The sequence below is a fragment of the Aquarana catesbeiana genome, linkage group LG12 (assembly GCF_042186555.1).
Source record: "Aquarana catesbeiana isolate 2022-GZ linkage group LG12, ASM4218655v1, whole genome shotgun sequence".
Taxonomy (NCBI): domain Eukaryota; kingdom Metazoa; phylum Chordata; class Amphibia; order Anura; family Ranidae; genus Aquarana; species Aquarana catesbeiana.
This window is the reverse complement of record NC_133335.1, coordinates 83,681,813-83,706,740: the sequence shown is the minus strand read 5'-3', so window position 1 is coordinate 83,706,740 and position 24,928 is coordinate 83,681,813. Positions and strand designations below refer to the sequence as shown.

The following is a 24,928-nucleotide window of genomic DNA, read 5'->3' as shown; positions in this document are numbered from 1 at the left end:
TTAGCGGGACTGCGACATTGCGGCGGACAGATCGGACACCTAAATTACATTTTTGACAATTTTTTGGGGAACCAGTGACATTATTACAGTGATCAGTGCTAAAATTATGCACTGGCGTACAAATTACACTGGCAGGGAAGAGGTTAACACTAGGGGGCGATCAAGGGGTTAACTGTGTTCCCTGGGTGTGTTTACTAACTGTATGGGGATGGGCTGCTTGGGTTAACACAGAGATCCTTCTTCCTGCATAGCAGAAAGACAAGATATCAATGTAATCCCCTGTCAGAACGAAGATCTGCCTTGTTTACTTCAGCAGATCCCCGTTCTGTTTCTGTTCCGCTAGCGAATAGGTGCGCGCACAGGCCCTCTGTAGCGCCCGCGCGCCCACTGAAGCTAGTGCAAGTATCGCTGTACCAGTACGGCGATCTGCACAGCCTGGCCACCTTGCCGCAGTATAACTGCGACGGGTGGTCGGCAAGCGTTACAACCGCATCAACCGCAACAGCATAGATGTGAACCTAGGGTAGGAACCGCTTCTCTAAATACAAGTCTGTTGGAATGCGAAAGCAGCTCAAAGCAGGTAAACTGCACCAGCAAATAAACCTGAATGATTTTAGAATTGTCACAAGCTGATGTCCAAAGCACACTGACACTTGCCCTAGGTCACATGTACATGTCAATGAATTCTGAATGATATCAACTGTGTCTCAAACTGATGTCAAAAGCACGTTCCTCAACAGAGATCAAAGCCCATCAACACAGGCCCCTAGTAATTACAATGAGGCACAAACTACAGTTCTCTAAAGTTAATGGCATGGTTCACCTTTACCAGAAAACTGCCGGTGTGGGTAAGGGGTGTGTGTGTATAGATAAAAACTAACTGGACTGTGTTGACCAAAGTTAATTAATGCCCTTAATATAGGTGTAGGTCATTTACGTACCTCCCGAAGCCTGGCTGAAAAACTTAGAGATGGCATCTGCCACCTTGTCATGTTGCTAGGATGTTGCTAAGACACTCCCAGTCAATTCAAACCCCCTCGCATGAGACAGAGGAGATAGTGGGCCACACATGCGTTGGGGTCTGAGAGCTCACTCCTGTGATAGTGGGGCTGAAAGTGTTCTAGCAATAAGGCAGGATAGGATGGTGTCATCTCTGGGCATTTTTTCTACTGGGCTTTGGGGGGGGGGGGGTATGTAATTGGTCTACACCCAAACCAATGGCATTATCCAACTTTAGTAAAAGATACACCATTTGTTTTCACCTATGCAGGTAATAGTTTTTTGTAAAGGTGAACTAACCCTTTAAAGGCTAATTTTGTCATTATATTGATGATCTGTGGCCATTGGGAGGGGTTATATGCATCAGTAATGGCATTAGCTACATCAGTTAGTAAATACCCAAATTCTGAATTAAGATATCTGTGCAAGTGAAATCAAAGGTAAAGTGAGGGAAAAAGTATTTGCTCCCCTGCTGATTTTGGACGCTTGCCCACTGACAAAGAAATGATCAGTCTATAATTTTAATGGTAGGTTTATTTTAACAGTGAGAGACAGAGTAACAACCAAAATATCCAGAAAAACACATTTCAAAAAAGTTATAAATTGATTTGCATTTTAATGAGTGAAATAAGTATTTGACCCCTTTGCAAAACATGACTTAGTACTTGGTGGCAAAACCCTTGCTGGCAATCACAGAGGTCAGACATTTCTTGTAGTTGGCCACCAGGTTTGCACACATCTCAGGAAGGATTTTGTCCCACTCCTCTTTGCAGATCCTCTCCAAGTCATTAAGGTTTTGAGGCTGACGTTATATAACTCGAACCTTCAGCTCCCTCCACATATTTTCTATGGGATTAAGGTCTGGAGACTGGCTAGGCCACTCCAGGACCCTAATGTGCTTCTTCTTGAGCCAATTTTTTGTTGCCTTGGCCGTGTGTTTTTGGGTCTTTGTCATGCTGGAATTCCCATCCACGACCCATTTTCAGTGCCCTGGTTGAGGGAAGTAAGTTCTTGCTCAAGATTTGATGGTAATGGCCCCGTCGATCATCCCTTTGATGCAGTGAAGTTGTCCTGTCCCCTTAGCAGAAAAACACCCCCAAAGCATAATGTTTCCACCTCCATGTTTGATGGTGAGGATGGTGTTCTTGGGATCTTAGGCAGCATTCCTCCTCTTTCAAACACGGCGAGTTGAGTTTATGCCAAAGAGCTCGATATTGGTCTCATCTGACCACAACACTTTCACCCAGTTCTCCTCTGAATCATTCAGATGTTCATTAGCAAACTTTAGACGGGCCTGTACATGTGCTTTCTTGAGCAGGGGGACTTTGCAGGTGCTGCAGGATTTCAGTCCTTTATGGTGTAGTTTGTTACCAATTGTTTTCTTGGTGACTATGGTCCCAACTGCCTTGAGATCATTGACCAGATTCTCCCGTGTAGTTCTGGGCTAATCACTGTTCTCATGATCATTGAAACTCCACGAGGTGAGAACTTGCCTGGAGACCCAATACCGAGGGAGATTGACAGTTATTTTGTGTTTTTTCCATTTGTGAATAATCGCACCAACTGTTGTCACCCTCTCACTAAGCTGCTTGGAGATGGTCTTGTAGCCCTTTCCAGCCTTGTGTAGGTCTACAATCTTGTTTCTGACATCCTTGGACAGCACTTTGGTCTTGGCCATGGTGGAGAGATTGGAATCTGATTGCTTCTGTGGTAAGGTGTCTTTTATACAGGTAACAAGCTGAGATTGGGAGCACTCCCTTTAAGAGAGTGCTCCTAATCTCAGCTTGTTCTCTGTATAGAAGACACCTGGGAGTCAGAAATCTTGCTAATTGATAAGGGGATCAAATACTTATTTCACTGATTAAAATGCAAATCAATTTATAACTTCTTTGAAATGCATTTTTCTGGATATTTTTGTTGTTATTCTGTCTCTCACTGTTAAAATAAACCTACCATTAAAATTATAGACTGATCATTTCTTTGTCAGTGGAAAACATACAAAATCAAATACTTTATCCCTCGCGGTAAAAAGAAGATATTTTTTTTTTAATAATTGAGCCTAATATTGTAAAAAAAAATAAAATAATAAATAGTAATAATGATACTAATTGAGCCCTGATCATCACATGGTGTATTTGATTTCACCAGGTATCTTTTAGCTCAGTATTCCAGGAGCTCACTCTGCAGTGGAAAGTATCAAATGAAGAAAGGCAGCAGCTTCTGGACACACTCAATTTTACAGTGACATCATACAGGAATCTGAAAGTGCCACAAAATCAGGAAATAAATACCATACAATAGGTGAGTATGATCAATGTCAGAGAGTGGTACAGTCATTTTAGAAAATATACTGATTCATCACCTATAATTAATTCTTTCACTGCCAAAGACATTTTTGCACACGTCAAAAAAAATAATTTTAGGTCTAAAGATTACCTAAAGGATAAGGATCATTTTTTGTTGCAGTTAAAAAAAAAATGTGCATTTTTTAAAAAAAATGTTTAGGAGCCTGGAAAGTATTGCATCAGAGATCAGCAGATTGCTGATGCCATGCAGGTATCCTGCAGACTGTCAATGTGAGCTGTTTGCCCGTACATCGTATGGTCAATATTTCACACTGACAGGAAAACTCAATGAACTACCACAGCGCTCAACAGCACCTTGGTAGTTCATTGAGAAGTGGGAAAAAAAGCCTAAAGCTGCCCATAGATAGATATATAGATTTAACAGGCACTGGCCAAGTTGTGATCCATCTAAGGCCATTCCCGCACGACAGAAGTCAGACTAATGATCAACTATTGTCAAACGGGATGTTGGATTATTTTCATACTCCGTTTAGCCCTACAACTGATTGAAATAAAAAAAAAAAAAACAAAAAAAAAAAACAACCCATCTATGCCCAGCTTAACACTAACCATTTCTAAACATATGCCATTCTCCTCCTACCTATTTTGCCTACCTTGTGTAAAAAAAGATCTGTGCACCTACCATTTAATCTGGTCACGTGATCCTTTAGGCTTCCCTACATAAGGGAGCGCTCAACAACAGCTGTTTATTCCCAGAGCCTTGACATTGCCTATAGGCTCCTATGTCCCAGCTGCTGTTGGCGCTTCCTCCTCTCCCCTGCAACAGCTGCTCACTGACAAAAGGAAGCCAGAGCTGCAGGATCACGTGACCAAAACCATATTGGATTAAAAACAGGTAAGTACACATCTTTTTACAGAGGACATGTAGCACAAGCAACCTTTTGATATGTAGACACCCCCAACAGGTGTGTTTACACTTGTATGTGCATGCACATGGGAGCAAGATGGGCTCATAAATTATTTATTGTTTACACTTTTTTCTGGTGGTTCAGCTGTCACCAATGTATGACATGTGTCAGTGGAATTAAAAGAGCTAAAAGTGAAACTTCCATTATTTTTTTTGTTTTGTTTAAGGATGGAAAAATAAACATGCCAGCATTTCTACAAATGGAAAAACAGCTTTTGCTGCAATATTCACCTTCATGCTAGTCAGGTCCTCCACCAGATGCTGCTCCACTTTTGGATTGAATGATGTCAAGCATCATTCAACCCACTTCCTGTGAGTCCAGGCTGTCAAGGACACTTCACCTTGGGAATACATCATCATCATACCGGCATTGGCTTTTAAAGAATTACAGATGATTATATGTAAAGTGGTATTAAACCCTGCATATCAAAAACCATATATTACCACAGACATTATCACATTGTGAGCATTCCATACCTTTGCAATCATCGTTTTAATATGGACACACAGGTGTTTCTATTTTAGGTGGCTATGTTTTATTGCAGGGTCTCCATAGCCTCCCTTGTGAGTTTGCTCCAAACAGGGACTACAGCCTGATGTGTTGACACCCATAGGCACCTGGATTGCAAGCTGCTGCCTGCTCTCAGGATTAACCTGACAGTGCTGCCTATGCAACATACATCAAGTATGGCGTTGACAAAGGATGATGGGAAATGTCCTGAAGTGGGCAGAGGTAGCGGTGCTGTTATGTGTGACTGGCAGGGTTAACCAAAATAGCCCACTTTTTTTGTCAACATTTTTTCAACTGGACGAAGTTCTCGAAAAGACCTTGGGGGGGGGTTAGAACTCCTTTCAGGAGTGACCCACTTGTCATAGACTACACATTCTATCTGTTAATGAACAGGGAATGTTTTGCATGGCTTAGTAGGTCTCTTTGTTTACAGTACTAAAGTCCAACAAGCATATCCATCCTACCCTGGACTTAAAATCCCTCAACAAATTCCTTTACATTCCAAAAGTCCTTATGCAATCAGCAAGGTCTGTAATTGCCTCTTTGAGACAAGGGGAACATTTAGCATCAGTGGACACCCAGAATGCCTACCTACATGTTCCTATTTACTCACCACATCAGTGTTTTTTACATCTTGCAGTGGCAGACTACCATTATCAGTTTGTCCCACTGCCTCTTAGCCTATCCTCTGTTCCTAGACTGTTCACAAAGATCTTAGCACCCTTGCTTTCCCTTTTCAGAACTCAAGGCATCCAGGTGAGGGGCTATCTGCATAACCTTCTCCTGAAGCATGCACCCCCCTCGTACCTCTCAGTAAATGTCCGAAAAACACAATCAGCTTAAAAATCTTCTCTCCAGCCTTCCATGCGCCCGGAGTATCTAATTCTAGGTACAGACTTGGGAAAAGGGTCTTTCTTCCACAAAAGAAAGTTCACTTTCTCTAAGAGCTTATGCTCAACAACTTAGATTTAAAAGAAATCCCACAGTGAGATTCACCATGAAAATCCTGGGCCTAATGGTTGCTTTCTTCAAGGCAGGACCCTTTATCCCATTCCATTCAACAACTCTCTAACTAAACATTTTATCAGCATGGAAGAAGCAGGCTCTTTCCCTGGATCAACCCATACTCCTATCCCTCCAAACAAGATATTGCTTGTCCTTGTGGATCACCACTTCATCTCTGACAATGGGAAAATCCTTCCACCCCTACAATTGAAAGGTTCTTACAAAGAACCACATCTGTCAGGCTGGTCTCTTCATCATTTAATCTGATATGCCAAAACTGGGGAGCTCCAGATGTGGATATCCTAGCCTCCAGATACAACAAATCTGTTCATATCCAGAACCAGGTGTTCTCTAGCTCTGGCCTTGGATGCTCTAGTTATCCCTTGGTCTCATCTCAGGCTCGTTCATGCCTTCCATCCACTGAGCATTCTGTGTTGCCTGCTCCACAAAATAGTGCAAGAGAGGAAGATAGTTAATCTTCTGCCACCAAACTGACCCAGAGGAACCTGGAACACATACTGTACATATTCAGATTTCTTACAGAAGACCCCTAGCGTCTTCCCAACAGACTGGATCTCCTATTTCAAGGCCTGCTATTCCATCCTGATTCATAGTTTCTGGCTTGTAATGGCATGGCTGTTCAAACCCAGGCCCTAAAGGATGGGGGGTCTCCTGTGTCTGTGATTCCTACCTTGCTGAAGGAAAGAAAAGTCACATCCAGGAAATATTATCGTTCCTGGAAATCGCCATCCTTGCGCACAGCTCCTAAGCAGCCGAAGGAAGTTTCTCTGCATTCTCTGGACATAGTCAGAACTATTATGCCCTGTACACACGGATTTCGGATTTTCTGACAGAAAATGTGTGATGGGACCTTGTCGGAAATTCCGACCGTGTGTAGGCTCCATCACACATTTTCCATCGGAATTTCCGACACACAAAGTTTGAGAGCTTGCTATAAAATTTTCTGACAACAAAATCCGTTGTCGGAAATTCAAATAGCGACGCACAAAGTGCCATGCATGCTCAGAATAAATTAAGAGATGAAAGCTATTGGCTACTGCCCCGTTTATAGTCCCGACGTACGTGTTTTACGTCACCATGATGGGATTTTCCGACAACTTTGTGTGACTGTGTGTATGCAAGACAAGTTTGAGCCAACATCCGTCGGAAAAAATCCATGAATTTTGTTCTCGGAATGTCCGATCAATGTCTGACCATGTGTACAGGGCATTAGAGTGTACCTAAAAGGTGCTGCTTCCATTAAACAAAGTTTCTTTGTCCTCTCCTCGGATCCTGGGACACTGCTTTAAAATCACAGTTGGTAGGTGGATACCGAATTTTATTGCTAGAGCCTATGTTTTAAAACATACCTACTCCTGAGCGCTTAAAGACACACTCCACCAGATCTGTTGGAGCATTCTTGGCCTTTAGGCACAATGCCCCTGTTGCCCAAAGTTTTACCAGGTACATGTCCAATATTCTGCTGATGCATCCTTCAGCCATAATGTTCTTACAGTGGCATTCAGAATCAGGGTTTTTTACCCTTGTTTTTGCGCTGTTTGGCACAGTTCTTACATACATACATATATAGTTACATTGTTGGTAAGGCTGAAAAAAAGACAATGGTCCATCCAGTTCAACCTGTGTAGGTGTATGTGTATCAGTGTCTATAATGATTTCCCATATCCCTGTATGTTGTGTTCTTTAAGATGTAGGTCTAATGCCGCGTACACACAATCAGAATTTCCATCAGAAAAAACTTGGATGGTTTTTCCGACGGAATTCCACTCAAGCTTGCCTTGCATACACACGTTCACACAAAAGTTCTCTGAACTTTTGACCGTCAAGAACGCGGTGACGTACAACACTACGACAAGCCGAGAAAATGAAGTTCAATGCTTCCGAGCATGCGTCAAATTGTTTCCGAGCATGCGTGAAAAACACATTTTCGGATAGGAACTTCTCCCGACCGAAAAATAGAGAACATGCTCTCAATCTTTTGCTGGCTGGAATTTTGCCAGCAAAAGACTGATGGAACATACACAAGGTCGCATTTTCCGACAAAAAGCTCTCATCTGAGTTTTGCTGGCGGCATTTCCGATCGTGTGTACACGGCATAAGAGTCTTTTAAAAATATCCATACTCCCAGCAGTCACCACCAATTGTGGGAGAGAGTTCCACATCCTTATAGCCCTAACAGCGAAGACCCCCTAAGCAGTTTAAGGTTAAACCGCTTCTCCTCTAGTCTCATTGTGTGCCCCCGTTTCATTATACACTCCCTAGGACTGAATAGTTTATTTTCTATGCTGGGATCCTTATTAAGATATTTGAAGATCGCTATCAAGTCCCCTCTCAAGCGTCTCATCTCCAGCGAAAATACATTTAGTGTTTGCAGCCGTTCCTTGCAATTGAGGTCCTCCAGTCCCCTTATTAGTTTTGTTGCCCTTCTTTGGACTCTCTCCAGTTCCAGCACATCCCTTCTGAGCACTGGTGACCAGAACTGGACAGAAAACTCCAGATGTGGCCCAACCAGAGTTTTATAAAGTGGCAGAATTATAGTTTTGTCCCTGGAGTATATCCCTTTGTTTATGCATGCTAACATTCTGCCTACTTTGGTAGCTGCAGCTTGGCACTGCATGCTGTTGATCAATCTGTCATCTATTAGCACCCCTAGATCCTTCTCCATCTTTGATTCTCCCATCGGTTCTCCCACTAGTGAATATTTAGCATTTATGTTTTTTGCCCCCAAGTTCATTACTTTACATTTCTCCACATTAAACCTCATTTGCCATTTGTCTGCCCACTTCTTTATTTTATTCAGGTCATTCTGCAAAATTTCTATGTCCTGATGTGAGTTTATTACTCTGCTTATCTTTGTGTAATCCGCAAAAACTGAGACTGAACCTATATAATTTATGAAAATATTGAATATAATTGGTCCCCAGACAGAACCTTGGAGTACCCCACTCACCACTCCAGACCAGTCTGAGTACATGTTATTTATCACTACCTTTTGGAACCGTCCCTGTAACAAGTTTTTTACCCAAGCACAAATCCTGTGGTCCAAGCCTGCAGACCTTAGCTTGTAAATTAAGTGTTTATTGGGAACTGTATCAAATGCTTTTGCAAAGTCCAGATACACCACATCCACAGGCCTCTCCCCTATCTAGATGGTAGCTCACTTCCTCGTAGAATGTTAGCAGATTGGTCTGGCAGGAACTTCCTCACATAAACACATGCTGATTACCACTAATGATATTCTTCTCCTGAGTAAAACTTTGGATATAGTTCCTAATCATCCCCTCCAATAATTTACCCACTATTGATATTAGGCTGACTCACCTGTAATTCCCAGGAATTTGTCTCTGCCCTTTTTTGAATATTGGTACCATGTTGGCTTTTCTCCAATCAGCTGGTACCAATCCTGTCAATATGCTGTCCACAAATATCAGGAATAATGGCCTGGCTATAACTTGACTGAGTTCTCTGAGGACTCTCGGGTGTAAGCCATCTGGTCCTGGTGATTTATTTGTGTTAAGTCTTTTATTGACTCAGGCCTCTAGCCACGTCGGTATGTCATGTCTTGTGTTACTAACACTACAGTCGCTGTCGGTAAACCTTTCTTTTTCCTGTGTGAAAACTGTTGAGAAGATTGCATTTAGTACAGTTGCCTTCTTTGTGTCATCTGTAACCATCTTCCCATCCTCATCTTTTAGGTGTGCAATGTGCTCCGATTTTGTCTTTTTACTGTTAATATATCTAAAAAAAATGTGGGGTTATTTTTACTCTCTCCTGCTATGTGTCTCTCCTAATCCTTTTTAGCCACCCTTATTACGATTTTACATTTCTTATTGCATTCCTTGTAGTGCTGGAATTCTGAAGGTGACCCATTCCCTTTATATTTTTTAAAGGGCCATACTTTTCTCTTTGATGAGGCTACTCACATTACGGTTTAGCTGCCCAGGTTTAATTATTGCTCTTCTATATTTATTGGCCATTGGAATGCACTGTTTGATACCTTTGTTTAATATGCCCCTAAAGCATTCCCATTTTTCTCCTGGGTTCAATGATTCCATTCCATTCCCAGAATTTGGTCCCAATTGATGTCATGTAGCAATGACTGTAGTTCATTAAAATTGTCTCGTTTGAAATTTAGTGTTTTTGTACTATACATATGCCTCCTGTTCCTGTGATTTATGCTAAACGCGATCATCCTACGATCGCTAGATCCCAAGTTGTCGCGTATCTCCACATCTGAGATCAGACTTAGATCTATTAATTACGAACGATCCAACAGGGCATTCTTTCTAGCTGGGGAATCCACCAATCGGGACATGAAGTTGTCCTGTAAAACGTTCATGAAATGACAGGCCTTTAATGAGTGAGCTGTTCCCTCTGCCCAGTCAATATCAGGGTAATTGAAGTCCTCCATTATGATTACATTTCCCTGTTGCCCTGCAATTTCTAACTGAGATAGTAATTCCAGCTCCTCCTCCTTCATAATGGGTGGCCTTTAACATACCCCCACTATTAATTTCCCACTTACTTCCTCTCTTTGAAGTTCTACCCTTACTGATTCCACCTCCCCCCTAGTCCCATACATAATGACGCTCCTCTCTATCATCCTTGTATCATTTTTGACATATAGACCCCCCGGTCCTCTTCTACCTTCCCTGTCAGTCTAAGTCCGCCTCATGTAATAGCAGCTCCAGATCCACTATTTTATTAGCTAGGCTCCTAGCATTTGTGTATACGCCTCTTAGTGTTGTATGAGTGCATATTATTTTCCTCCTTTGTTTCTCCTGGCTTTGTTTATAAATTTGAATTGCCCACTCACTTACCCCAGGATTAGTTGTTATGGGTGTATTTTCACTTCTATTACCACTGCTGACTCACCCTCTGTCACCTGCTCCCTGTCAGCTATCGCTTTCTCTGATCCCCCCCCCCCCCAACACCTAGTTTAAAAGCCCCTTCAACTTTGTGGCCATCTTACTTCCCAATAGAGCTGTACCATCCCCATTAAGGTGCAGCCCGTCCTTACTAAAGAGCCGGTAAATGACTGAGAAGTCAGGCCAGTTTTCCAGGAACCCGAACCCCTGTTTGCTACACCAATTCCTTAGCCACTTGTTCAGTTTCCTAAGCTCCTGCTGCCTCTCTGGTGTGGCTGGAGGCACAGGTAGTATTTCAGAGAAAATTAGCTTGGAGGTCCTTTTCCTCAATCTATACTTTTAAAAGTTTTTTAGGACTCTTCACCTACCTCTCACTTTTTCATTGGTGGCAACGTGTAACATGACTGCTGGGTCCTCCCCAGCCCCACCCAGTAATCTGTCCACCCGATCCGCGATGTGCCAAACCCGGGTAAACAAAACACTGTTCGGCAACCCCAGTCTTTCTGACAGATTGCCCTCTCTGTCATCCTAATAATTCCCCTACCACCAGCACTTATCTGGCCTTTCCTGTATCACCGATCCTCTCCTTATTGGAGCCGTCTCTCCCCTGGCAGCTAGGGGTGGGTGCCTGCTCTATCACTGCCACCCCTGAGCTTATATCCCCATCATCATGCAAATTGGCATATTTGTTGGGGCGTACCAACTCAGGACTGGCCTCCCTAACACTCTTCCCTCTACCCCTCCTTTCCGTCACCCAGCTACCTACCTTTGGTTCCTGTGCTTCCATCTCTCCAACCTCCTTTAGACTGGCCCCTGTCAGCACCTGCTGTGTAATGTCCAAGCTCCTCTTCAGGTTGCTAATGCTTCTCAGTGTTGCCACTTTCCAGAGAAGCAACTCGCTCACATCTTGCACAGCAGTATGCGCCCTCAATTGGCTCATCAAGGAACGCATACATGGAGCAGGATGTGCATCGAGTGGCATCACCAATCCTGTTGGACATTTTACCTGCTATTCTATTGGGGACATTGAGTAAAACTAACTATTTGTAACCTACCCTATTCCCAGCTCTCTACTCCTAGTGCACCCATAGTACACGGCACTTGCAGCGCACGGTCACTCACAGTACACAGGCACTCACAGCACTCGGCACTCACATTACTCAGGCACTCATAGCATTCGGCACTCACAGTACTCAGGCACTCACAGCACCCGTGCCCTCACAGTACTCGATTCTGTTGCCTAGTTGGTGCCCATCCTTATATTCATTGCTTTGGGACATCCCATGGTGTATGAATATGTTGCCTGCATCCTGCACTGTACGATTAAGATAAGAATTGACTTACCTGTAATTTCCATAACTTGAAGTACAGTACAGGCCACGGGCCACCCTCCTAACTCATCTTGTTAATCAGCATTGCTTGCAGCAAATCGGAGGACTCATGGAGTGAGTAGGGCTTTAGGGGAGGGTGTCCTCTAAAGCTTGCCAGGGTCAAATCACCTGAAGGTACGAGTCTATAACCTTTGGTGTGTTAATACTTTGCCTGTCTCTTGTACTGTACTCCATGACATGGAGATTACAGGTAAAACTGGCCATACATTATACCATTTTCTTATTCAATTTCCTTTAGATTTACTTTCAACTATGTAGTGCCTAAGGGCCTGCCTGATTGCATACAAATTTAAAGTTTTTAGGCTTGACCTCATATTTTATGGTTTTGGTAAATCTAAAGGAAAATTGTGCAGGAAAATTGTATAATGTATGGTCAGCCTTAGTCAAATTCCTCTTTAATTACCGGTAATAAATAGCATATAGTAATAAGAAATTACATGTGTTATGCCTAGTGATATTAACCTTTGGCACTTATATTTTTTCTTATTCTGTACATACGAACTGGCATGTTAGCATTTTCTATGACAAATCCTAGATATGCATCGTTTTAGTGAAAGATTTCCTTTGAAGAAAAGCTCTGATATTGTTGAATAAGTGACGCAGATTTGATTGAATTCTGCTGGGAGATTAAAAACCTCTCGCTGTGTGATCTGCTGTGTACCAAACTGAGAGGAGTTTCCTGTATGAAACAGAGCTGAAGAAAAACAATGTTAATTACCAGAAGACAATATTTTATGGTTTATATATATGTTTTATAGTTTATTCTTTATATTGAATAATATGTGCCTATAACTGTTAATATTGTTGTACAAAAATAAAAGGCTAAAAAAGGTTTCTGAAATGATTTTACATTGCTATACCATGAACTATGAACTTTTTATTAATACATTTATACCAATTATCACCACTAGATGGCAACAAACAGCACCCTTTATCATCACTAGATGGTATACAACTCCTTTAAGCTAGGGCAGGGTACAAATATACCTGTACACACAGTATCTCACAAAAGTGAGTACACCCCTCACATTTTTGTAAATATTTTATTAGATCTTTTCATGTGACAACACTGAATAAATGACACTTTGCTACAATGTAAAGTAGTGAGTGTACAGCTTGTATAACAGTGTAAATTTGCTGTCCCCTCAAAGAAAATTGAGTACTGTCCGTGATACTTTTTTTATTTGCACTAACATACAATTTTTCAGGACAAGCTTTCGGGGTATGTCCCCTTCTTCAAGGTCCAAGCAGTACTGATTCACAAATTTTTAAGCAGAATGTTAAAGAAGAAAAAAAAAAAAGAAAACCAAAAAAGGTTTTCTTTTTTTTTTTTTTTTTTTTTTTTTTTTTTTCTTCTTCAACATTCTGCTTAAAAATTTGTGAATCAGTACTGCTTGGACCTTGAAGAAGGGGACATACCCCGAAAGCTTGTCCTGAAAAATTGTATGTTAGTGCAAATAAAAAAAGTATCACGGACAGTACTCAATTTTCTCTGTCACAATTGCACTAATACAGCTACAATCAAATCAAGTATGATGGAAGATACTGTCCCCTCAAAATAACTCAACACACAGCCATAAGGGTATTTTCACACATGCGGACCATTCAGGTCAGCCTGTCATTTTTTCAGGCAGATTGGACACTCCATACATCTCTATGGATCGACGGATGTCAGCAGTGACATGTCCAATGACATCCGCTCCGCTAAATCCAGACAGATGGAACCCCTATTTTCCATCCGTCTGGCGGATCAGATGAAAACAGACAAGCGGATCCGCTTTCATCCGATCCCCCATAGAGAACAGTGGGGCTCTGACAGGTCCTTCCCTGCACAGTGAGCAGAGATAGACCTGTCATCCGCCGGCTTAGCAGGAATCAACGGATCAATCCCTCCTAAGCAAGCGGAGTCCGTCAAAATGGACATCAATGTGTGAAAGAGCCCTTAATGTCTAAACCACTGGCAACAAAAGTCAGTACACCCCTAAGTAAAAATGTTCAAATTGGGCCCAAAGTGTCAATATTTTGTGTGGCCACCATTATTTTCCAGCGCTGCCTTAACCTCTTTGGCATGGAGTTCCCCAGAGCTTCACAGGTTGGCACTGGAGTCCTCTTCCACTCCTCCATGACGACATCATGGAGCTGGTGGATGTTAGAGACCATGCGCTCCTCCACCTTCCGTTTGAGGATGCTCAATAGGGTTTAGGTCTGGAGACATGCTTGGCCAATCCATCGCCTTTACCCTCAGCTTCTTTAGCAAAGCAGCAATCGTCTTGGTGTGTTTGGGGTCATTATGTTGGAATACTGCCCTGCAGCCCAGTCTCCGAAGGGAAGGGATCATTCTATGCTTCAGTATGTCACAGTACTTGTTGGCATTCATGGTTCCCTCAATGAACTGTAGCTCCCCAGTTTTGGCAGCACTCATGCAGCCCCAGACCATCACACTCCCACCACCATGCTTGACTGTAGGCAAGACACACTTGTCTTTGTACTCCTCACCTGGTTGCCGCCACACACGCTTGACACCATCTGAACCAAATAAGTTTATCTTGGTCTCATCAGACCACAGGATACGGTTCCAGTAATCCATGTCCTTAGTCTGCTTGTCTTCAGCAAACTGTTTGTGGGCTTTCTTGTGCATCATCTTTAGAAGAGGCTTCCTTCTGGGACGACAGCCATGCAGACCAATTTGATCTAGCGTGCGGCGTATGTTCTGAGCACTGACAGGCTGACCCCCCTACCCCTTCAACCTCTGCAGCAATGCTGGCAGCACTCATATGTCTATTTCCCAAAGACAACCTCTGGATATGACGCTGAGCATGTGCACTCAACTTTGGTCGAGCATGGTGAGACCTGTTCTGAGTGGAACCTGTCCTGTTAAACCGCTGTATGGTCTTGGCCACCATGCTGCAGCTCAGTTTCAGGGTCTTGGCAATCTTCTTATAGCCTAGGCCATCTTTATGTAGAACAACAATTCTTTTTTTTTTTTTTCAGATCCTCAGAGAGTTCTTTGCCATGAGGTGTCATGTTGAACTTCCAGTGACCAGTATGAGAGAGTGAGAGCGATAACACCAAATTTAACACACCTGCTACTCATTCACACCTGAGACCTTGTAACACTAATGAGTCACATGACATCGGGGAGGGAAAATGGTTAATTGGGCCCAATTTGGACATTTTCTCTTAGGGGTGTACTCACTTTTGTTGCCAGCGGTTTAGACATTAATGGCTGTGTGTTGAGTTATTTTGAGGGCACAGCAAATTTACACTGTTATACAAGCTGTACACTCAGTACTTTACATTGTAGCAAAGTGTCATTTCTTCAGTGTTGTCATATGAAAAGACATAATAAATTATTTACAAACATGTGAGGGGTGTACTCACTTTTGTTAAATACTGTATGTATAGGTATATTTGTACCCTGCCCTAGCTTAAAGGAGTTGTATACCCTCATGGTTTTTCACCTTAATGTATTCTATGCATGAAGGTGAAAAACCTCCTCTAATGCAGCAGCACCCCAGAGCCCCCATTTTACTTACCTGAGCCCGGTCTTTCCAGTGCCGAGGACGAGCACACCAGCTCCAGCCGGTGTCTCGGGTCCTAAATTGGATAGATTGAGAGCAGCACGGCCATTGGCCCCCGCTGCTGTCAATCAAATCCAATGATGCGGGGGGCGGGGCCGAATTGTGTTTTCTGTGTCAATAGATGCAGCAGCAGGACACGGGTGCCCCGAGGGAGAGCAGCTCTCCAACGGGGCACACGAGAAGAGGAGCCAGGAGCGCCGCTACGGGACCCCCAAAGAGGAGGAACCTTTAGATATCCTTTAATCTCACATGTGCTTTTTTTAACTCACATTGTCAATGAGCTTATTTAAACAAGGAAAAATAAAACCAAATAACAGAGGACACAAATATGAAGAAAACCACTATATACAATAACTACATTAACTTTATGGGTTCATTAACCCATAACAACCAGTTTGAAATCATCTTTCAGTGATTTAAAGCTGAACTACACTGCATCTGAGGACCAAAAACACTATTTAATTTATTTTTAATATTCAAAGCAAACTCGCACATCCATTCATGTCACCATGCTTTATTTCTGACCATAGCCATCCTGAGTAAGGGCAGATAATTTAGCATTTACTTCCTGGAATCCATCTGCCCTTAGTTCAGGCAGGAGGGTGTGTTTAGCTGCTGGGTGCGGGCAGCACGCTCTGGGATAGCTGCTGATCACAGACTGAGGTAAAGAGCCAATCAGGGGCTTTTTACCATATGATCAGCTGTGTCCAATCACAGCAGATCACGGATGTAAACAGAAGCCAGTGATCCGCACTCCTTTCCTCACACTGACAGCATGAGGAGAGGAAATGAGAGCCGGTAACGGCTTGTGTAAAAGGGACATGTACACTGATAATCAGTGCAGTCCCCACAGTACTGCCAATCAGTGTCGTCTATCAGTGAAGGAGGAAAATTACCTTTTTGCAAAATTTTTTTCTTTTTTAATCCCGGTTTTTATTCGTTTATTTAGCAAAAAACCCAGTGGTGATTAACCACTTGACTTCCGGAAGATTTACCCTCCTTCATCACCAGGCCATTTCTTGCGATACGGCACTGCGTTACTTTAACTGACAATTGCGTGGTCGTGTGAAGCTGTACCCAAATACAATTTATGTCCCTTTTTTCCCCACAAATAGAGCTTTGTTTTGGTGGTATTTGATCACCTCTGCGTTTTTGTTTTTTTGCGATATAAACAAAAAAAGACTGACGCTTTTGGAAAAAAGAACAATATTTTTTACATTTCTGCTATAAAACATATTCAATAAAAAATGTAAAAAAATTGTATTTCTTCTTCAATTTAGGCCAATGCGTATTATTCTGCTACATATTTTTTGGTAAAATAAATCCCAATAAGCGTATATTGATTGGTTTGCACAAAAGTTATAGCGTCTACAAAATAGGGGATATATTTATGGATTTTTTTTTTTTTTACTAGTAATGGTGGCGATCAGTGACTTATAGTCACGATATTGCAGCAGACAAATCGGACAATAACTGACACTTTTTGGGGACCAGTGACCCTAATAAAGTGATCAGTGCTAAAAATATATGCACTGTCACTGTACTAATGACGCTGGCTGGGAAGGGGTTAACATCAGGGGCGTTCAAAGGATTAAGTATGTGCCTAGCCAGTGCTTGTGTACTGTGGGGGAGGTGCAGAGATTCCTGTTCCTGCTTTGCAGAGACACAGGATCCATGCCTTCCCTTCCCTACTGACAGAACAGCGACCTGCCTTGTTTACATCGCCGTTCAGGCTCTCTGCCTAATGATCAGTGGGTGTCGGCGGACATAGAGTCAACGGTACCCGCAGATCAATTCCCACTGTGTATAATCACAGCGGGAGCGGGTCGCCGACAGTGCAGCATGCACACCCCAGGCCTGGAAGTGCTGGATCATGTACTAGGTAGGTGATCCTGTGCAGCAGAACCACCTTGCCACCATATATGTAAGTTATACAGTCAGCAAGCAGTTAAGTACCCCCAAAAGAAAGCTCTATTTGTGTGAGGTTATGGGTACAATTTGCATGACCGCGCAATTGTCATTCAAAGTGCAACAGCGCTGAAAGCTGGAAATTGGCCTGAGCAGGAAGGGGGATGAAAGTGCCCTGTACTGAAGTGATCAAAGGGGAAGTTTGGTGTTCCAAAAAAAAAAAAGAAACATCCATACTCACCTCTATGCTGCAGCATTGCTGTGATCCCCCACCTGCTCTAAGCCCAAGAAATGAGCGATCACATATCTGCCACTCACTCAACTCTCGATCTTCTCAGTCAGCAACCATTCTCCTCTCTGCCCCTTCAGCGCTCACTGGGCTAGAGAGAAGGCAGCTGGCTTTCAATGAAAAAAAGCTGAATTCCAGGCAGATATAAAAGACCCTCTTTTTTTTTAATGCAATCTGTATAAGGTTCTAAATTTGATTTATCAGTCACTTGCAGTCCCCTGTACAGCAGCACTTACCCCAGACTGGGAATGGGGTGGACAGGACTGGGAGCCAATCATGTGTGTTGTACACAGTAATACCTCGGATTGCGAGTAACGAGGTTAACGAGCTTTTCGCAATACGAGCAATTGTTTTTTTTAAATCCTGACTCGGTTTGCAAGTGTTGTCTCGCAAAACGAGCAGGATTTAATCTTCTGCGGTTTGCAGTACTTGGCCAGAGATGCAGGGGTGCCGATGACACTCGGAGCCACTCGAATGCACTCGGAGCCACTAAGAAACACTCAGTTCACAAGTGTTTCCGAGCTTCTCCGAGTGTTTCCAAGGGTCTCCTAGCTAATCGTAGGAGTGAGCAGAGGGATGACCTCACCAGTAGGCTGCCTCTCCTTTACTGCATAGTAGGCAGGCTGGGAGTGGAGATAATATCATTATATACCTAACTATAACAGAGAAAAGTAGTGTCATCTGCCAGGCTGTGTTGTGGGTTGTTTAAGGCCTCTTGCACTGCCTTTAGAGGAGAGGGGGAAAAAAGCAGCCACCAATGGGATACATGTGTGTTGTATGAAGTGAGTGTAGGCTCAGACTCATAAGCCATGTCCAATATTCACTGTAATTTAACCCTGTCTTCAATTTCCACAGCACACTGCAGGTCCTCATCTCTCTAAGGTGTTCCTCTTTCTAAAGATCTAAAGCAATGGCTAAGCCATGTGCCATGGTGCTGGTATATTATCATGACATCTATCAGGGAGGGGCATACTTGACCAAGGTTTTTTTTTTTTTAAGTTTTGACATTTTTATTTACATTCATACGTACCAGGTGTGTCTAAAAGGTCAATAAATGGTGTCAGAAAACAAACAAAACAGAAGATACAAATTGCCTTAAGTGCCGGTTCACACAGGGGCAACCGGACTTACAGCGTGACTTTGCAAGGCGATTTGGAGGCGACTTCATCACGACTTTGAGCAACTTACAACGTGACTTAAAGTCGCCTCCAGGACAGGCGACTTTGGCTGTGGCCAATCACAGAATAATCAGCTCTGTGGGAGGGAGGGAGGGAGGGTGTTGCCTAGGTAAATGTGGGGAGTACCTGGGAAAATTATTTTCTTTTTCCTGTAAAGTCGCTTCACTATAGATGGAGATCCAACTTGGAGGCGACTTCCATCGAAATCTATGGGTACAAGTCGCCTAGAAGTCACCTTGAAGTAGTACAGAAACCTTTTCTTAAGTAGGAGCAACTTCCATAGTGTACATTAAGATGGCTCTCATTCACTTCTATGGCATTTCTTATGTCCAGCGACTTGGGGCGACTTGAGGATTTACAAGTCGGATCCCAAGCCACTGTAGTGTGAACCGGCACTTATTGGCCTTCAAAATAATCGCCATCCTTCACAAAATACATTTGGCAACGTTCATAAAGCTTCTGGAAACTGTCAGCAAAGGCCTCTTTAGGAATCGAACCACAGAACCTCTGTCACACATTCCTGAAAATGAAGAAAACAAACAAAAAACCTCCTTTTCTTCTTTGATCAGTCTGAGTTTAAAACAAAAAAAAAATATTGTTACTGGTACTCTATATAAAAAGAAGAGTTTTATTGTTATACAATTGGTCATGTTTAAAATTATATTAAAATTATTATTCAGGTACAATGCATTGCAAATTTTTTTAGAATTTAAATAAGGGCTTTTTTTCAATTGTGTTCTTTTTTTAATGTAAAACTAAAAAAAAAAATAACAAATAAGAATGAAAAAAAGGTTTAAACAATCATTTAAAAAAAAATAAAATAAGACAATCATCAGGAAAATAATATCTAATAGGGGAAGGAGTAATTAATTAAGGTTGATTAGCGTAAACTGTGAGTTAATAAGGTGTTAAATAGAACAATTTTTTTATTACTTGTAAAATTTTGTAAACTTATATGCAGATCAAAGTGGCAGCCTGGAGAAAGACAGGCCATGCTTTGTATGCCCTGTGTACTTTGTAAAATAAATATATATTAAAAAAATGTACCCAATAGAATACAATGCATTTTTATATTACTATTTATCATGATATAGATTGAATTTTACAAATATTTCCAGCAGTCTTTATCAAATTGTGGTTTATCTCTGCAGTTAGCTATCTCTAATGGTCAACAGTAAGTAGAACAGATTAAATCAGACGTCATAAGACATAATTGTCGGTTTCTTACATGGTCACAGCTCTTTTTCCATAGCTTTCTAAAGCCTCATTTATAAAGCAGCAGTAAAAGTCAACTGTGGCCACCAGTGCCTTTAGGGCCCTTTCACACTGGGGCGGTTTGCAGGCGCTATTGCGCTAATAATAGCCCCTGCAAACCGACCCAAAAGTGCCGCTGCTTTGATTCCAGTGTGAAAGCCCCAAGGAGCGGTGTGTATAATGCTCCTTCACCGCTCCTGCCCATTGAAATCAATGGGACAGCGCGGCTATACCGCCGGCAAAACGCCTCTGTAGAGGCGCTTTGCGGTGGTTTTTAACCCTTTCTCGGCCGCTAGCAGGGGGTAAAACCGCCCTGCTAGCAGCCGAATACTGACGGTAAAGCCCTGCTTACAATAGCAGCTCTTTACCGCCGCCCCCGCCCCAGTGTGAAAGGGCCCTTAGGGAGAAAAGAAAAAAAAACAGTACACCTGTCATAGGAGTTATTAGATCAGGGGCGTAGATAAGGTGGGGAGGGGATAGAAGGTCCAAACCCGCACAAAAATGTCCATTGCACAGAGGCTGACAGCTGGGACAGTTACGTGAAGCAGGAGCCACTCCTGCAGCCTGTCAGTTCAGAGTGAGCGCCAAAGACATGTTGGTAGGTTAACTGGCTCCTGTTTAAAATGGCCCTAGTACAGGGGTAGGCAACTTTGGAGAGGTGGAGATCTACCTGAACAATGTGGAATAAATCAAAGATCATGATGGTGCAGTGATTTTTTTTTTAAGGAAATAACCTAGGTTGGTCTCAGAAAATGAAGCCTACTGCACACGGGCCGAATGTCGGGAGGCATCGGTCGGTTCAATAGAAACCAGCCGACATTCAGCCCATGTGTACTGCAGTCGGTCTGACAGAAGCCGTTCCCTCATGCTTCCACATTCACGCCCATTCTGCGACCCTCCCTCAAACCTGCCTACATTATAACCACATTTTACATGTCTATAGGGAAAGGAATTCGGTATGACCGTAAGTAACCAGTCCAGAGGGCAGCTTTAAACATATGAAATTTAAAATAAAAAAAAAAATTACTGGCCTATAGTGTGCCATTCCAACTGTTATGTCTTTTTGCTTCCTTTGTGTGAAATCCCTAGTGATCCTTTTAAAAACTGACCACAGGAGAACACAGCGCGGTCAGGTCTCTAGCTTTGCTAGGAACTCGGGTTGATTTACTAAATCTGGAGAGTTGAAAACCCAGTGCAGCTATGCATAAAAAATAATCCGCTTCCAGGTTTTATTGTCAAAGCTTAAGACCCCTTTCACACTGGGGCCTCAGCCGCGTTAGCAGTAAAGCGATGCTGATTTTAGCGGCGCTTTACAGCTGTTTAAGCGGCGCTTTTTGGCGGTTAGCGGGGCACTTTTAACCCCAAAGAAGGGGTTAAAAGCGCCTGTGTTGCGGTGCTTCCGAAGCACTTTTCAGGCGCTTTGGAAGTGCTGCCCATTCATTTTAATGGACAGGGCGTTTTGGGAGCGCTGTATACGGCGCTCCCAAACCACCCCAAAAATTATGCTTGGCCTCTGTGAAACTTTGAGGCTACCCTCTTAAAAAAAGAAAACACCTGGTATGGAAATATTTGAAGAAAAGGGGGCCTCTGATCGGGAACGCCCTCTGCGTACCAGCTCTTGAAAATGTCTTCGGTAGATGGAGCGGGTTTCCCTTTTCCTGCTACTTAGCAGGGCCACCACCCCATCCGAGAAGCTCTTGCCTTTAGCAATTCCTCCTCGGAAGCCATGCAGGGAGAATCCACGCTCCACCTGGGGACAGCAGAATGGCCCTGAGATGAAGGTCCTCCCGGATTAGCAGTATCCAGGAAGGTTCCACGCCAGAAAATTACCGGCTTGGGAACCACAGCCTTCTGGGCCAATGCGGCGCAGTGAGAATAGGAGACCTAACCTTGGTTTCAAGATAGATAGGAGCAGGTCGTCCAGACAGACGATTATTGAAATGCCCCCGAGTCGTACGCCTTCCCTGGTTCTACCGTCAGCCTAGGAAACTTGACAGCTCTACACCCTGGGAATGTGCAGATAAGTGTCCCTCAGGTCTGTGATTGCCATTAAGCAGTTTGGGGGGGGGGGGGGGGGGCTGAGTCTATATGGAGCCTTCTGTAAGTTATTCTGTTCCCCCAGGCCCTGAATTTAGGGAAGACACTGAGTCAGGAGTTATGTTTAACAGGGGAAGAACCAATCTTCTCTATATGAAGTGGTATGTTTGGGGTGCAAACCCAGAAACTCCGTGCTGGTAGGCAAAAAAGCTAACCCATTAGCCACTGTGCCACTTTAACTCCTCTGGTCATGGAGTGATAACAGCTTCTACTCCTGGATTCCCAGGGTGGCATGGATGGCTCCCAAGCGATCCTCCACCTCCTCCAGGGAAGGCTTGCAGCGAGAGGGTATAAAGGACTCACCGTCCAACCCCTCTACCTCCCCTGTAAAGAAGGATTTCCTCACCCGGTCCTGACATCCTTTGATGGCTTCCACCCAAGCTTCCAGGACCAGGAACACCCTTTTAAACAACATACTGATGTGGCACTGGTAACTAGGCCCTTGCCTAATTTCAGGATACTCTGCTGTTTACTATTCAAGCCCCAACCAGGCGATACCCTGTCAGAGACAGAACCTATGGTTTGAGTGCTGCTAGTCTGGAGTGCCAGCCACTAAGCCACTGTTGATACCATGTTTAGGATTTTCCAGGGAGGGTAGTAAGGCTGACGCTTTTCCGTGCAGTTTGGTAAACTGGTGATGAGAGACCGGGGAAGGTGCGCTTGGAAAATCAAGCTGGTGACCCCTCCTTACCATCCCTAGAAGAAAAGATTGGAGGAGACCACTACCCGCTATGGGAGGAGGGCCCCCAATCTCCCTTCAGACTGTTCGGGAGGATGAACCCCCCATTTTGCCCCACCTTTCTGACCCCAAGACCTCTCTGGAACCTCGGTCTTTGGAACCCTGAATCCTCTCTGAGGGCGAGACTTATTCCTTGCTTGCTTCCCCATACTACACCAGATGGTAAAGGACTTTCACCCATCAGCCGTTCAATCTAAACGGTTTCCAGACCAGGACCAAACCAAAACAAGCCCTCTATGAGAATCCTGCAGAGCTTAGCCTTGGATGCACTGTCCTACTGCCAAGCTTTAATTGAGATGACTAGGGCTGAGGATCTGGCAGACATATGCACTAAATCAGACGAGGCATCTGCACTATATGCCACCCCCCCAAGAGCATGGGAAAGGACGATAAGATTGTCTCAGTCCCTGCCCTTATGTGCACCCCAAGGTAGAGGCCCAGGTGTCCTTCAAGAGCAGATCCATCCTCTTGTCCATGGGATCTTTCCCAGGTAAGGTCTGTATGCCTGGAAACAATAAACCAAAATCGTAAACCCTGCGCCTGCTCAAAATTTAGCAGCTGACACAACAAATAGATAATTTGTTCAAAATCGCATGTGCATCAAAGTGTAGCGCTATAGTATTACGTTAAATAACCTCAAATGATTTCAACGTGAATCTGTGAGAATTATATATAACTAAATACAGTGAACATTTCATGTCGTAAAATGATAATAAAGTCTCTAGTGATCAAAATGATATTCTCAGCCGTGTAGTAATTATTCACAGTCCATATTCAAAATATGCAGTCCTGTTCACCTCGTGAATATCAATGGGATAGATGAAAGGTAATTTGTGATAATGCCGCCACCCAAGTGAATTGCAGGCTTACCAGAGACTGTGGACTCAAAAGAACATACATTCTATGAGTTAAATGTGCTTGTATTGCCCCCGGCAATGGAAGAAGAGCCTTGAGGGTCCACACCGATGGAAGTCTGGAGTCATCCCAGGTTTAATGGTAGAAGATTTTCTCCATAAAGATGGTATGCATCCAGGAAATGTAAACATCCTGTCATGGTTATGCAATAGAGTTTTCTGTCAGCTTACCTGTCTCCATGTGTTCATCTCTAAAGACCAGCTGCCTCTCACCTGACTGGTTTTTAACCTCTCCTCTAAGCATGGCCCCACCCCAGGCCTTATCAGGGAACCCTATATTAACCTGTGCACTGCAAGCCAGCAGTGCTGATCAACCATTGTGTGTTAGCCTTCGTGTATACTTGCTGTGTTTCCTACGTCTGATTCCAGTTACAGACTTTGGCCTGTTCTTAACTATTCCTGTCTGCTCGTGACCCTGACCTCTGGCGTGTCCCCGACCATCCCTGTTTGCCTGTGACCCTGAACCTTGGCGTGAACTCTGTTGTCCTTGTCTGCTTGTGGCCCTGACCTTGGCTTGTCCCTTACTTTCCTTGTTGTTCCAGCCTGCTGCCTCCTTCCTCTTCTCCTGTAGTTTACCGTGAGCTGTGAGACCCTGGGGGCCGCGACCTGGAGCCAGACTGCAGCGCAGTCCATCCTTACCACTAAAGGCTCTGGTGAATACCTGCTGGCTCTTAGACTCCGCGCCCTGGGGAATCTATGCTCTAGCTCCCAGTGGGATCTGTGTCAGTGATCCAGTAGACCTGCTTCCTGAACCTCCCAGGGTTCAATCCGCAGCAGTCAGTCCTAGGGTCCACTACCTTGCGGTGCACTTCTGACTCCTACAGAGTGCATCTGTCACCTAGCCTCAAGGTGACCTGACACATCCCTTGTAATAGGAATATGGCACAATCGGTCCTCTTT

At 43.6% G+C, this 24,928-nt stretch overlaps 1 protein-coding gene across 1 annotated transcript in view; it reads left to right on the top strand.

The window, feature by feature from the left end:
* NAT9 (N-acetyltransferase 9) overlaps positions 1-12,900 on the top strand; it is a 63,116-nt gene extending 50,216 nt beyond the window's left edge. The window contains exons 7-8 of the mRNA XM_073608158.1: positions 3,148-3,300; positions 4,440-12,900. Of these exons, the coding sequence (XP_073464259.1) occupies positions 3,148-3,300 (153 nt within the window). The 3' untranslated portion in view covers positions 4,440-12,900. The remainder of the gene's footprint in view (positions 1-3,147; positions 3,301-4,439) is intronic.
* Positions 12,901-24,928: the final 12,028 nt, after the last annotated feature.